Below are 14,602 nucleotides of genomic sequence, written 5' to 3'. Positions count from 1 at the left end.
ATTGAATGGATCTTCCCCGATTTTTTTTTAAATCAGATATCCCTAGGATACCATGTGAGAACAAGGTAGCGAATAAAATGTCAATCATAAAAATCATATGCGATGGAGGTCACAAACATCCCCATGTGATCTTAATTCCCAATTAATATCACGGATATTGTCATCTCTCATTTGGATCATTTACTGACAGAAATGTTGGGAATACCAGCAGTAAATTTTACACACTTAAATATTCAATTCCAGTTAAAGCTAATTAATTCTGGAAATGATTTAATTAAAACAAATCAACGCAAAAGATTGACTCGGACATAGATAGAAATTGATTTTAATTTCAGTGCAGGAGGAGAGCTGACACAAGTAACTGTAATTCTTTATTATAGGATAACTAAAACAACTGTATTTGAATTTTATTTCGTTTTCATTTTCTTATAGATATATATATTCAAAAATATATTTACAATAATTGACATATATAAAGTGTGAAAGTTGGAAAGTAACCGTGTTCTTGGGCAAATTGATTTCATATACGCTGGTACATCTATATAGATATAATGTGAAATATATATATATGCATATTGCGTGTATATTTAGTGTTCATAAGTTATACAAACTGTCATGTTTGACATTGTATGAAGATCTATATCTTAACATAACTCCTAACTTTCTTGTAACATTGACAATGTAACAGGATATGGATTTCGAATCTATTGCCAATATCGTGGAATTCTTCCCTTTTGATATTCAACATCTTCCTTATTCCAGCTACAGCTATATATCTATTTGTTCTTAACCTTCATAACTCTTTCGTTGTCATCCAAAATTTCAAAACATATTTATTCCTAAATACAATCATTTTCGTATATTCTATAACACGTTTTTTAAGGTCTTTAACATCACTATTCCTTTTCTGCTATTTTTTTAAAATCAAAATTCAAGATTTATTTGCTTACGAACAACTAAGTGTAAAAATGAGTACGTGCCAAACTTGCAATTAAAGTCGAGAAATCACCATGTCTTACTTGGTCGACCTGTAAAATTTAAATAATATATAATAATAATATAAATAATAGGCAAACAAGTCTTTGTTACAGTGATATATATATCAAAGACTTGTTTCCCGATTGATAGTAGTGTAAGGATTCGAAATATGTAAAAATAGAGAAAAATATTGTTTTTATTTCACTTTTTATCCGCGTCTAGGACGCATCAGGTCTTTACGCGTCATACCTCTTTGAACCCCAGTAGTCTGTATGGACATTGTTGTCATGGCACGAGTTTTCCTCTACTTCAGGGGTCCCCAGCGGGGATGTGCTCTTTCCGCTTATACTACGAGATGTCGTTTCAGGCTAAAATACCAAAACCACATTAGTACTTAAGTCAAAACACCTTATTGAAAACGAATGTTTTAATCCTTATGTGCATTTTTTAACTTGATTGTGAAATGAACTTTCGTTGCACAGAAGTTTCTCGACCCCGTGTTAGGCCTAGGATTTCGTGCGCACGAGGTTCTGTGGTAGCCGCTCACTACTCACCAAGAGTAGTATTGTCACCGGCAACTCTTCAGATGCTAACATGGATTTCGGAAGGATTGGCAAAGTAAACTTGGGGCTCGGCATTATAGCCCTTCTGTTGGAGATCATGGGGTTCGCAACTCGGGGATGGATACGCTTCAAAATACAGTCGCCGAATATTAGTGATGTCGAACGGAAACTAGGGTACCAGCCAATGGAATCTGTATTTGAAATTGGACTTTGGACAACAACATCTTGTTTAAATGGGTTATGCATTACGGTCAAGAACAGCGAATGGGATACCATAGAATCTATTCAGGCATGTAAGTACTTTGTATAAAATGTTTTAATGACCAAATGCATTATCGTTCTCATGAATCTTCACAAGAGAGGACGTATTTATGTATACAATGTACGGAATGGTTTCTCCTGTAGTAGTTAAAAGTAAAAGATACACATACTTATTAGCATATGCGGCCTGTTATCCTCTGATTTTGCTCATTTTTTTCATATATCGTTTTTGTAATATACCATTGATCTTGTCCTCCCTATTCCGACTTTAAAACCTGTTAAACTGATATACGTGATAAAGAGTGTCTTAAATTTCTTTTAATTCCATGAGGGTTTTATGCAACTCGTCCCGTGCTTACAATTTTCGACCTTCACAGCTCTCTAATATGGAAACTTTATAAACACGCTTCATAAAATTTCGTACGAGATAAAAACTCTATTAAGAACTTATATTTATTACATAAAGTAACAATTAAAATCGTAAAATACACAAACTTGTATACCACATGTACCCGAACTTCTGTGTCTTGGGTTTTACAGTGCTTTGCCAATTAAGGGGTTGAGGAAGCCAGCAGCACTGAACGGGAATGATTGTAGGCTGCACAGGAATAAAACTACTATGTTTATAAATTAGACATGCAAGTGGTAGTCAGATTAAATAACATTAATTTTAGGATTTTTTTACGTCGTCATATAACATATTCCACTAGTAATCAAGAAGTGTTGTAACTTTCGGATCAGAAAAAGATAAAACAGTAATGTGATAAACAGTATGCAGTTTATACTAAAAATACACCAGCTCTTTAGCTTCTGGTCAGACAGTATCCATCTGAAGTGAGCCATATTTAGAAATTTGCTTTATTTGAAGGAAAGCATAGTGAATAGTCTTCCATATACGAGTTATCTCCCCATGCAGAGTTCTGGGCCCGTATTCATGAAACCGTTGTCATACTCGAGCATGAATTTTGTGCTCAAGTCTTATGTCTTGTTTAAGTTAAAAATTAATAAATAATGCTGATTTTGCCGAAGATTAAAAACAATTTTGAAAGACTTCAAAGCTATATTCAAGGTTTAAATTTGACATTTGTATTTCATATGATTTCAGTGAATTATAAAAAAAAAGTTTGCTTAAGCACAAAATTCCTGCTTGAATAAGAATGGTTTCATGAATACGGGTCCTGATGACAGGGATTGTGAAAAGTAAGTTGTTAGTTGACAATTTTTCGTTTCATCTTTCCTACAGATGCTGATGTTTTCAATATAAGACAATACCAGATCCTGGCTTCAATGGCGATTGGCTTCAGCGCCCTCGGCGTGCTGTTTCTCGTGTTCCACTTCAAACGACCGGTCCTCGTCAACAAGTGTAACGGTCTTCTTTCTGCAGGATGTTTCATCATTGCAGGTAAGTTTCTCTAAGCGTTGTTGTCAAAAATGCTTTGTTCTTATCTTTGTCATCAGGAGTATGTTCGAACCTCGCTTTGTCATAACGGGTACATGATTTCCTAGCTTTGTCACCAAGGTACGTACGATCTTTGTCACCAAGGTACGTACAAACATAGCTTTGTCACCAAAGTACGTACGATCTAGCATTGTCGCCAGGGTACGTACAGTCTTAGGTTTGTCACCAGGGTACGTACAGTCCTAGGTTTGTCAATAGGGTGCGTACGGTCCTAGTTTTGTCAACAAAGTACGTACGATCCTAGCTTTGTCACAGGGTATGTACGGCCCCAGCTTTGTCACCAGGGGTACATACAATGCCAGCTTTGTCACCAGTGGTATGTACGTCCCTTGCTGTGTCACCAATGAACGTTGAATCTTAACTTTGTCACCATGGGTAGATGTGGTCTTTTTCCACAAAGCAACCTTTGATTTTAATGTTTTGTATTCATGGGTAGATGTGGTCGTCTTTACAGAAGGGATTCTTTCCCTTATATAATACTCAACCTACGAGTATGTGTTTTTCACACTAGGCAAAAATATCTCCATAACGAAGGACCTTCTCTATATTGTCAAATGTAATTCCAAAAATCCTATGCTAGATCATCATACACAGACTGCAAGTTACGAAGAACACTACGCAGTGAAGGTTTGTTACGTGGCGTGTTATATTCTAAAACTCTGCTTCATATTTGTATATTCACACGATTTTCTGACTATCGGTCTGTCTTTTATGTAAAATATGCCAAGATGCATTCAGCAAACGAGACTGAAATTGATATACACATTGGAATTTACATGACTAATTTTAAAGTAACAGAAAATACCCATTTCATCATCGGATACATACGAATCCGACTGTTCAAGTCATCGTTCATCCATGACACTTTTGTCTGGCAGTCAGTCGTCCGTCCTTAAACAATATTGTAATCACTATATGTATTTCCTGGGAACTGTAAGGATCTCAAATTTCCTTTTTGATTTTCCAATTTGTCCTTGGCAGTCTTTTCAATTTTGAAACTGATCAAAAGAACGAATTGGCCGGCAGGCGGCCAATCCTATCGACATTTATTTTTTTTAATATTTGATCAATTTTACATAAACAGATGTACATAGGCAAGGTTCATGATATTACAACATATTGAAAGCTAATAATATTAAAAGGAGAAAAGAAGGCAAAGACCCATCGTATGAAGAAATTGTATAGATCACAAGGATGAGCGCCAATATCCCCCTATAGTGTGTAATCACATTCAAAGGTCAGAGGTTAAAACAACACTTAAACGATCGCTTACTTAATAAATTTCTAGAACGCCTAGAATCATGATATTTGGCTAGAAGGCTCATGTGATGAAGCCCAACGACATGAAACTTGAACGGCCTGGACCCATGTTAAAAGTCGATGGGTTCTGATAAGTTATAACAGCCGATTCGACATGGTCATTGGTTGGCAATTTCGTGGGATAAAGTTTGCAAAAAGTTGTCATTGTCCCATGTTGTCCTATATTGAAGGTCACAAAAATCAATAGTGTAAAAATAGTACAACTTTTGATTCCTCAGATTAACGAAAAGGGCCTATAATCACGATGGGTAGATTCCTTGGAGGCAGCCAAACAACGTTTGCGAAAACAAATTACCCTCACTAATATTCAAGATCAAAGGTGTCGTTTGTAAAAATTCTGTTTATGAATCACAGTATTTGGTTGGCAGGTTCCTGGTTTAAAACCCAATAAAGTTTTCGAAAAAGCCCTTAATCCTTTCTCAGTGTTGTTGTTATAAGTATATATGTTTCAGTATAGATCTGTCCGAATATGATTCATCATTAATGATTATGGAGTACAAGTTAACTTGTTTGTGTACTTGGTTTATATAAATTGAATTCAGACGTACTGTGAAGGTCAAGGATGCGAGAGATAAATGTATTTGTTTTAAAAAAGTAAATACCATGCTAACTGTTCTCTTGTGATAGTAATAATAAGTTATTAATAGTGATTTCTTTTCATACAAGTATCTTCTGGTTTTCTAACTTCACGATGACGGAAGTTTTTTTCTTATGAAAATAAGATTTATTTGGTTAGTATTGTATGTAAAAGAAAACATAGAGGGTCACCAGATTTGTAAACGGATGAGAAGGATATCGGTATCACCTAGCCCTCAAAACCTGACTGACCCTTTAGAATTCCGATGATTGCCAGTAACAAGTCAAAATACTAGTGTATGTGGCTTTAAGTTACACGATATATAAACTGTTTCTTGTGTCTGTCTGTTTAGGTGCCTTGATGTGGTATGTGGTCGGAAAGTGTGCTAATCTAGCAACGAACCTTCACCCAACTCTGTCCTACACCGAGGGATTGACCGCCATGGCTCCTTACTCTGTCGTCGTCGCTGCCGTTGGAGCCGCGACCGCGTTTGTCGTGGCGACCTTGACCTTGGTGGAGGTGTTCTATACTTCCTGTTTAAGTGAAGGTGGCATCATCATCAGTAGATTCCCCACTGGTCAGCAGCACACTCTTCTGAATATCAATCATCAAGGAAATCCCATGGCACCTCCTATGGCTTCTCAAACCACTCACATCGGAGTCACTATGCACCATCCCCGTGTTTAATTTAGTCGGTAGATGGCGGTCCCTGTAAATAGTGCAAAACTTGACAACTATTGGCGAAATGTCCATGTATAATAGATCGACGATATCCTGACAACCTCATCTTAGTAACTTATTCTAGACCTGTAAAACAGTTTGTTAAATAGGCGGATGTTTACAATTCTACTTAGAAAGCTGAGAGAAATGATAAATTAAAAAGTTGATAATTATGTCCTTGGTTGACGAAGAAGTTTGAAAGGTTAACCTTGAGTGATGTGTTGTTAAATAATTAGGAAAGTGTCAACTAAAGTTGAAGTTCGAACATTATAGAACATAGCATTTACCAATTTGAATATGACAGAGCTCGCAAATTACCAGTGAATAATCTTGCACTAGTGTTCAAGTGAATCAATTTGTACGAGTGCATGTCAACGCCTATCGATGTAGAATATATCCGTGCTTACCTGTAAATACGTTTGTATGAGTGTTAGTCAGATTAGAATATAGAGCTTGATGTCCAGTGAATTAGTCGGTACTAGCAGTGCTCAAGAGATCAAGTTTTTGCGAGTGTTTTGGTTACCATTGTCCAATGTATGAATTATTGTTTACATGCGGATAAGTGTATACATGTGCAGTTTGGTTATGGAACTGTATGTAGTATTTAATGATATGTTGATACATTTTTCACGTGCGCTCTTTAGGGGATGTTGCATTTCATTTCGTTGGAATAAGTTTACGAGTATTTGCTTGATTACCAGAGGAGTTGGCAGCGAAATTATTTCCCGAAATTTCTGTTGATATGTATTCGTGTTGTTGTTCCACGCAATAAAAGCAGGTACAAAATTCATCATCAATCTTTTGTATTCCTGTTCTTTGTTATATTTTTATGGGGCACTATAATCAGACAGTCGCTGCATTCCATTTAAAACAATATGATATAATACAGGTGGGCTACTGGCTTATAATGTGCATGTTTTCTATTTCGGGACATTCTTTCGGATTTGTAATGTCAGACGTTCTACAGTAAAATCATCGACTGGAACTTTTGTCTGGGATGATTACAGAATTATAATCTTCAGCTGGTAGTGTAAGTGAGCTGTTTGTTAGAGATTTCAATCACTCTCTTTTTTGGATGGTTTCATTGACAGAGCTATTACACTATGCACTGGTCATTTCTCTGACCGTGTAGTCATCGAATGGTCACACTCTAATCTTTTACTGGTTGTGTTATAGGATGATGGTGAATGTGTAGTCATCGAAACGTCACACTCTAATCTTCTACTGGATGTGTTATAGGATGATGGTGAATGTGTAGTCATCGAAACGTCACACGCTAATCTTCTACTGGATGTGTTATAGGATGAAGGTGACTGTGTAGTCATCGAAACGTCACACTCTAATCTTCTACTGGATGTGTTATAGGATGAAGGTACTTCTACTGTGTAGTCATCTCACACTCTAATCTTTTACTGGTTGTGTTATAGGATGAAGGTGAATGTGTAGTCATCGAAACGTCACACTCTAATCTTCTACTGGATGTGTTATAGGATGATGGTGAATGTGTAGTCATCGAAACGTCACACGCTAATCTTCTACTGGATGTGTTATAGGATGAAGGTGACCGTGTAGTCATCGAAACGTCACACTCTAATCTTTTACTGGTTGTGTTATAGGATGATGGTGAATGTGTAGTCATCGAAACGTCACACTCTAATCTTCTACTGGATGTGTTATAGGATGATGGTGAATGTGTAGTCATCGAAACGTCACACGCTAATCTTCTACTGGATGTGTTGTAGGATGAAGGTGACTGTGTAGTCATCGAAACGTCACACTCTAATCTTCTACTGGATGTGTTATAGGATGAAGGTGACTGTGTAGTCATCGAAACGTCACACGCTAATCTTCTACTGGATGTGTTATAGGATGAAGGTGACTGTGTAGTCATCGAAACGTCACACTCTAATCTTCTACTGGATGTGTTATAGGATGAAGGTGACTGTGTAGTCATCGAAACGTCACACTCTAATCTTTTACTGGTTGTGTTATAGGATGAAGGTGACCGTGTAGTTACAGAAACGTCACACTCTAATCTTCTACTGGATGTGTTATAGGATGAAGGTGACCGTGTAGTTACAGAAACGTCACACTCTAATCTTCTACTGGATGTGTTGTAGGATGAAGATGACTGTGTAGTCATCGGAATGTCACACTTTAAACTTCTACTGGTTGTGTTATAGGACGAAGGTGACTGTGTAGTCATCGAAATGTCACGCTGTAATCTTCTACTGGATGTGTTATAGGATGATGGTGAATGTGTAGTCATCGAAACGTCACACGCTAATCTTCTACTGGATGTGTTATAGGATGAAGGTGACTGTGTAGTCATCGAAACGTCACACTCTAATCTTCTACTGGATGTGTTATAGGATGAAGGTGACCGTGTAGTTACAGAAACGTCACACTCTAATCTTCTACTGGATGTGTTATAGGATGAAGGTGACCGTGTAGTCATCGAAACGTCACACTCTAATCTTTTACTGGTTGTGTTATAGGATGATGGTGAATGTGTAGTCATCGAAACGTCACACGCTAATCTTCTACTGGATGTGTTATAGGATGAAGGTGACTGTTTAGTCATCGAAACGTCACACTGTAATCTTCTACAGGATGTGTTATAGGATGAAGGTGACCGTGTAGTTACAGAAACGTCACACTCTAATCTTCTACTGGATGTGTTGTAGGATGAAGGTGACTGTGTAGTCATCGAAATGTCACACTCTAATCTTCTACTGGATGTGTTGTAGGATGAAGGTGACTGTGTAGTCATCGAAACGTCACATTCTAATCTTCTACTGGATGTGTTGTAGGATGAAGGTGACTGTGTAGTCATCGAAACGTCACACTGTAATCTTCTACTGGATGTGTTATAGGATGAAGGTGACTGTGTAGTCATCGAAACGTCACACTCTAATCTTCTACTGGATGTGTTATAGGATGAAGGTGACTGTGTAGTCATCGAAACGTCACACTCTAATCTTCTACTGGATGTGTTATAGGATGAAGGTGACCGTGTGGTCATCGAAACGTCACACTCTAATCTTCTACTGGATGTGTTATAGGATGAAGGTGACCGTGTAGTCATCGAAACGTCACACTCTAATCTACTGGTTGTGTTGTTAGAACTTCTATTCTGTTGTATGCTTTATACGTTTTGTTTATAGGCGATAATGCATGTAAGGTACTGGAGTTTGTTTGGGTATTAGTATCATTGAGAATGATGGAAGTTTCTGTACGATATTATCCACGAACGGAAAAATCTGGAAATCAAGTTTAGAAGATATGTACAAATGTACAAGCCTACATTTTTTTTATTCTGATAGCTTTAGTGTATAACGTATGAATAGCCGACGACCCACCTGTTATAATTTTGTCTCTACAATACTATTAAATTATATATGTTGATTACTGGCATTTTGCCACGGTCTGTGGACATGTTCCACATTTCGGTAAATTGTAGTGCGTCTTTCGTCAGCTTCTTACAATGTTAAATCAAAAGATCCTTATTGTGCGTAAAATTCCTCAAATCACACTTTGAAATTCTATTTAGCCAAATGAAAAAGCCTTAAGTTATTCCAACTTACATTCATCACTCTTGTTAGCCCAGATTGAAATGTGTAAGGGAGTCTTTCTCAGTGAAGCAATAAGGTACCTGGGGGAAACCCACGTGGTCGGGCAGGTGACTATAGATGTACGGTTCAGGTCAGTTCTTTATTCTCATAACTTGATACATAAGTGTTGAGAAGGTACAACATGTGATTATACAGTAATGTATAGATAGCCTACACATTCTATACAATGTACAACAGGTTACCCAGGAGGGTTTTGTTTATCTTTAAGAATAGTAAGAAATTTACATACGGTAGGTTGTGCAATGTACTGAAGTTTGAACAATTCATCAAGTTGTAAAAATTAATACAATTTGGTATGTTACGATATCGAGGGTGAATATATAAATTTCTGTACTGTACCAGTTCTGGATTCTGGCATTTAAATAATAAATGGAATTCATCCCCTATTTCATTTGAATCACATATCAAACACTTCCTGTCTTCTCTGGGTACATTTCTCCTCTTCCAGTTTCTATGGGGAGATAATATGTAATATGTGTTCATTCTTTATCCATGTGCAAGGTTACGTCTAATCATCTAAATAACCTCTGGTTAACTGTAAGGTCAAAACCCGGATAAACTGTCAGTTACAAACCAAGCGACATAAAATTATTCCAATATATAGTATGCTAGCGTGTTAGATTTAGAAGTTGGTTTAAAAGTGACTTACGTGAAGGTCACAATTAAATTTGTTTTTGTTGGGCAAGATTGTACACCCGCTGAACCATGCAAACCTTCAGACCTTTCGTTAAAAGAGTGTTTAGTATAAGTATAAATTATATATTATAACTTTTGATCTCACCACGATACTCGGAAATGTAATGACAGTGCCGTTTGAAGATAACACGTATATTCACCTGGTATGATAGGATGGGTATACTTGGTTATAGTCACAAGGGTTTTAGACTAGTCTATACAACTACCCGGTTGAGTGAACAGGCTAGGCTTACACTATTGTGGACGATTGACTGTTGTCACGATTTCTATGTCCGTATGTTTATTAATAGTGATGACTGGTAGCCTTCCCATTGGCAAACCCGATCTATAATACAGGACTAGTCTACGATAGTAATAATGAATAACAACGAAGCTACGAATATTTTTAAAACCAACCGATCTACTCTGTATAAATGAAGGAAATCCAGGGTTTACCTGTGCGTCACCGTCTTGTGTGTAGGGCATATACATAATTAGTAGAGCTATCCGTCAGTATTGATCGTCCCGTTCAACAAGGTACATCTATCGCAGCCTCACCTGGTGGACACAGGTAGCAACGCTAGTCAGCATCTTCTAGTACAGCACCAGTCAGCTCCCGGCAACAACACAGTGGTTACTGTTTCAGAGGAGTGAATAACACCTTTGTTTCGGAATGGAGGTTTCTCGTCAGCTTCTCGTTATTGGGTTGCTTGCCAGCTTGGGATTGTTGATGAAGATAGTAGTGTATACTAGCCCCGGATGGGCTGGTGTCCATATTCCATTGAAAAAAGCCCCAGAGTTTATCGGTGATGACATGATAATGCCGCCTTGTGATGATGGAAGTATGAATGCCGCTGTTCCAGAAGATGCCCAGACAGACTCGATGCGTCCGCGCCTTCCTCCTTGCGACTTTGTGAAGGCTGAGAGAAAGGGAATGATGATGCCTGTTGAGCACAGAAGACATAAACACCACTGTGGTCCAGGTATTCACATGTCCCTTGGTTTGTGGTATACCGTCACGTGCTCTAAAGTCGGTAGCGAAAACGAAAAAGACGGCCCAACACCAATGCCCGGGAAAATGATGATTGATCGTAAGAAGCGAAGTCATCACGATAGCTCCGAAGAGGTTGATGATGGCGATTATGACCATAAAGATATGAGAAAGGAGTGCCACGTGAAGTCATACAAACACACGGATGAAGTCGTTCAAAGTCTCCCCTCCGAGATGACTTCCCTGGGAGAAATAGTACAGAACGTTGCCCGTAAGTATTTTAGCCAATTTTTTCAAAAGCTGTATATCTTGATTGAGGAGCCATTATCCGGGCAGCAGGAAATCAATAAAATAAAATTTGATACCCGTTAAATTACATATTTTTGTTTTTGTTTTCATACAGTAGTTTTGAAATATTTCCCCGATTCAGACTATGATGTTTGATTTTATCAGTGTACACCGACAAAGTGCTGTGTGAGTTCCGGGTGGAGGCCACCATTGGACTTGCGATGTCCTTCATAGGAATCCTGGCTTTGTGGATGTATGCCCGAAGTGGCGCCAGGAGTCGCTGGAGTGCCATTCTGTCATTCATGGCCCTTCTCACCTCTGGTAAGTTTTGTGGACCATTTACTGGCATAACTGTTCTGATTCTATTATGTATCTAAAAAAAGCTCCTTTGTTGTCATTTGTCAGTCTACAATTGGTTTAACAAAACACCATTTGTTATTAATGTGTAAGAGACAATCGATGGTGAATATTATGAAAAGGATGTAATGTAGACCTCTCATGAATTGTTGCCAAGATTAGTGTGGATTTAGGTTCAGTACATCTCGGCAAATGCTCTGGGTCATTTTGAAGAAAACCTGGTACTGATTAGTCCTAATTGATTTATTTGATCCTATTTTTCTAAAGTATTTAAATATTTAACTCTGAAGTTGTTTTATTTATGCTTTGCTAATTAAAAAGAGAGATGTAAACAAAAAATTTTCCAATGTAAAATTTAGTCTATTTTGTCAATAATTGTTGTCTTCTGACGCTTCACTCTAACAAAGAAAAACTAGTTCATACTGTACTGGTTGTATTAACAGGTGTGATCTACCTGGTGGCTGTGGGCAAAGTCGCATCCATCCTCATCATGGCACACAAATACCTAGAGTTCCAGATGCCCGAACTTAACGTCCACATCACTGTCCCATGGTGCCTGATTGTTGCCGTGGTTGGCTCGCTGTTGACCTTGGTCGCAACCTTCGGAATGCTTCTGGTTCTATCCAGAGGACACAACAGCCGTGATATCGCAAAGCCATATGCAGTGGGCATGAACGACAACGGAAAATATGCCCGTTTCGTCAATGACGACGCTGGACCACTTCCTCTGAAAGTGAAGTTCTGAGGGAGACAATCCTGAAAATCGTGTTGTCAGTTTTTTTCTTTTCTTATGACAATTATCATATATATTAGATACTAATTTGAGGTAGACATTTAAAGAGAACCAGCTATCGTGGATTCGTGAAATGTGGAAAATCTCTGATTTACATGTAGATTCATAGACGGATACAATATATTCTCACCGTCTATAGTGGACAGTTAACTGTTGAACTCACCATGATGTACCTACAATGTACAATAATGTACCTACAATGTACTGTAATGTACCTACAATGTACAATAATGTACCTCAGTGTACTATAATGTACAATAATGTACTGTAATGTACCTACCATGTTCAGTGATGTACCTACCATGTACAGTGATGTAATACGATTTAAAAAAAACTACTGCTTCTGGTAATATTCTTGAAAACTTTTCAATGCTTCATTTTGTGCACATTGTATTTCTGTTGCTATCTGTATTAAAATTACTTTTATCTCAATGTTCTTTGATTACAAAAAATATTAAAATCACGTTTCATCTCTGTAAGGTTATAGGACAAATCAGGTTATTTTCCCCATGTAAAGTATTTCAACTTTAAATATTAGCAAACGTCACTTCCGGCTTACTGTTGGATCTGTTATAAAACTATGATAATTATTTGTTTAAGATTTAAAACTTGCGGATATTAGTGTTAATTTGTTATACGGTATTTTATATTTCCGGAATAAAATTTGTATATTTTCTCATCCTGACGTGTTTATTTACTGGCATAGTAATTTACTTTCATGTTCGAAAAATGCAGTGTATATCCAAATGATTTTGTTACCTAAATATATTTTTTCTGAACCAATTTAGAAGTTATATATTTAGTAATGTTCTTTAGTTCCGTTTGTTTACTGTGAATCATTCGCCTGAATCTGTTTTAGTTGTGTTTCTTTTCACGTAGAGTTTCTATGTAGAATGAAACACAATCGGATAATTGACATATTTAAAAATACACTGTTTATGTAACGAACGGTGACAATATTTGTTGTTACATTTGAATGGTGAAGTTTCAATAATTATTATGAACGACCATGTTTATTTACACATGTCAAGGTAGATCCGATCTAGCACATTATCACCCAGGAAGTCAGATTACAAAACACCTTCTTACTCGACAAATAACTCAACAGTATAATGTTCTTCCTGTTTGATGTATCTAGAGATTACCAATCGGGGTTAATTCCTTGTTAAACGACCACCGTATCCGTATGTGTGTGTTTAGGGTGTAAGAGACCACCGTCTCCGTATGTGTGTGTTTAGGGTGTAAGCGACCACCGTCTCCGTATGTGTGTGTTTAGGGTGTAAGCGACCACCGTCTTCATATGTGTGTGTTTAGGGTGCAAGCGACCACCGTCTCTGTATGTGTGTGTTTATGATGTAAGCGACCACCGTCTCTGTATGAATGTGTTTAGGGTGTAAGCGAAAACCTTCTCCATATGTTGTGTTTATTGTGTAATCGACCACCGTCTCTGTAGGTGTGTGTTTAGGATGTAAGCGACCACCGTCTCTGTATGTGTGTGTTTAGGGTGTAAGCGAAAACCTTCTCCGTATGTTGTGTTTATTGTGTAATCGACCACCGTCTCTGTATGTGTGTGTTTAGGGTGTAAGCGACCACCGTCTCTGTATGTGTGTATTTAGGGTGTAAGCGACCACCGTCTCCATATGTGTGTGTTTAGGGTGTAAGCGACCACAGTCGCTGTATGTGTGTGTTTAGGGTGTAAGCGAAAACCTCCGTATGTTGTGTTTATTGTGTAATCGACCACCGTCTCTGTATGTGTGTGTTTAGGATGAAAGCGATCACCGTCTCTGTATGTGTGTGTTTAGGGTGTAAGCGAAAACCTTCTCCGTATGTTGTGTTTATTGTGTAAGCGACCACTGTCTCTGTATGTGTGTGTTTAGGGTGTAAGCGACCACCGTCTCTGTATGTGTGTGTTTAGGGTGTAAGCGACCACCGTCTCTGTATTTGTGTGTTTAGGATGTAAGCGACCACCGTCTCTGTATGTGTGT

The 14,602-nt window shown here is 37.8% G+C and overlaps 2 protein-coding genes across 2 annotated transcripts; both read left to right on the top strand.

The window, feature by feature from the left end:
- The first annotated feature begins 1,572 nt into the window (after positions 1–1,572).
- On the top strand, positions 1,573–5,845 carry LOC132563617 (uncharacterized). Its single transcript, XM_060228358.1, has 3 exons — positions 1,573–1,834; positions 3,046–3,204; positions 5,511–5,845. The coding sequence occupies exons 1-3, from the start codon at positions 1,573–1,575 to the stop codon at positions 5,843–5,845; spliced, it is 756 nt and encodes a 251-aa protein (XP_060084341.1).
- Positions 5,846–10,728: 4,883 nt separating this feature from the next.
- Positions 10,729–13,296, top strand: LOC132563620 (uncharacterized). Its single transcript, XM_060228361.1, has 3 exons — positions 10,729–11,450; positions 11,633–11,788; positions 12,268–13,296. The coding sequence occupies exons 1-3, from the start codon at positions 10,862–10,864 to the stop codon at positions 12,567–12,569; spliced, it is 1,047 nt and encodes a 348-aa protein (XP_060084344.1). The 5' UTR covers positions 10,729–10,861; the 3' UTR covers positions 12,570–13,296.
- Positions 13,297–14,602: the final 1,306 nt, after the last annotated feature.

Source organism: Ylistrum balloti, unplaced genomic scaffold (assembly GCF_031769215.1).
Source record: "Ylistrum balloti isolate Yb309-2 unplaced genomic scaffold, AGI_CSIRO_Ybal_v1 Utg371802, whole genome shotgun sequence".
In the NCBI taxonomy this organism is placed as follows: Eukaryota; Metazoa; Mollusca; class Bivalvia; order Pectinida; family Pectinidae; genus Ylistrum; species Ylistrum balloti.
The sequence above is the reverse complement of the archived record's forward strand: the minus strand, read 5'-3'. Positions and strand labels throughout refer to the sequence as shown.

Coding starts and splice junctions, on each gene's coding strand:
- LOC132563620 (XM_060228361.1), top strand. CDS start 10,862: ATGGAGGTTTCTCGTCAGCTTCTCGTTATTGGGTTGCTTGCCAGCTTG. Junction 11,451..11,632: donor AATAGTACAGAACGTTGCCC/GTAAGTATTTTA, acceptor TGATTTTATCAG/TGTACACCGACAAAGTGCTG. Junction 11,789..12,267: donor CATGGCCCTTCTCACCTCTG/GTAAGTTTTGTG, acceptor TTGTATTAACAG/GTGTGATCTACCTGGTGGCT.
- LOC132563617 (XM_060228358.1), top strand. CDS start 1,573: ATGGATTTCGGAAGGATTGGCAAAGTAAACTTGGGGCTCGGCATTATA. Junction 1,835..3,045: donor CATAGAATCTATTCAGGCAT/GTAAGTACTTTG, acceptor TCTTTCCTACAG/ATGCTGATGTTTTCAATATA. Junction 3,205..5,510: donor AGGATGTTTCATCATTGCAG/GTAAGTTTCTCT, acceptor CTGTCTGTTTAG/GTGCCTTGATGTGGTATGTG.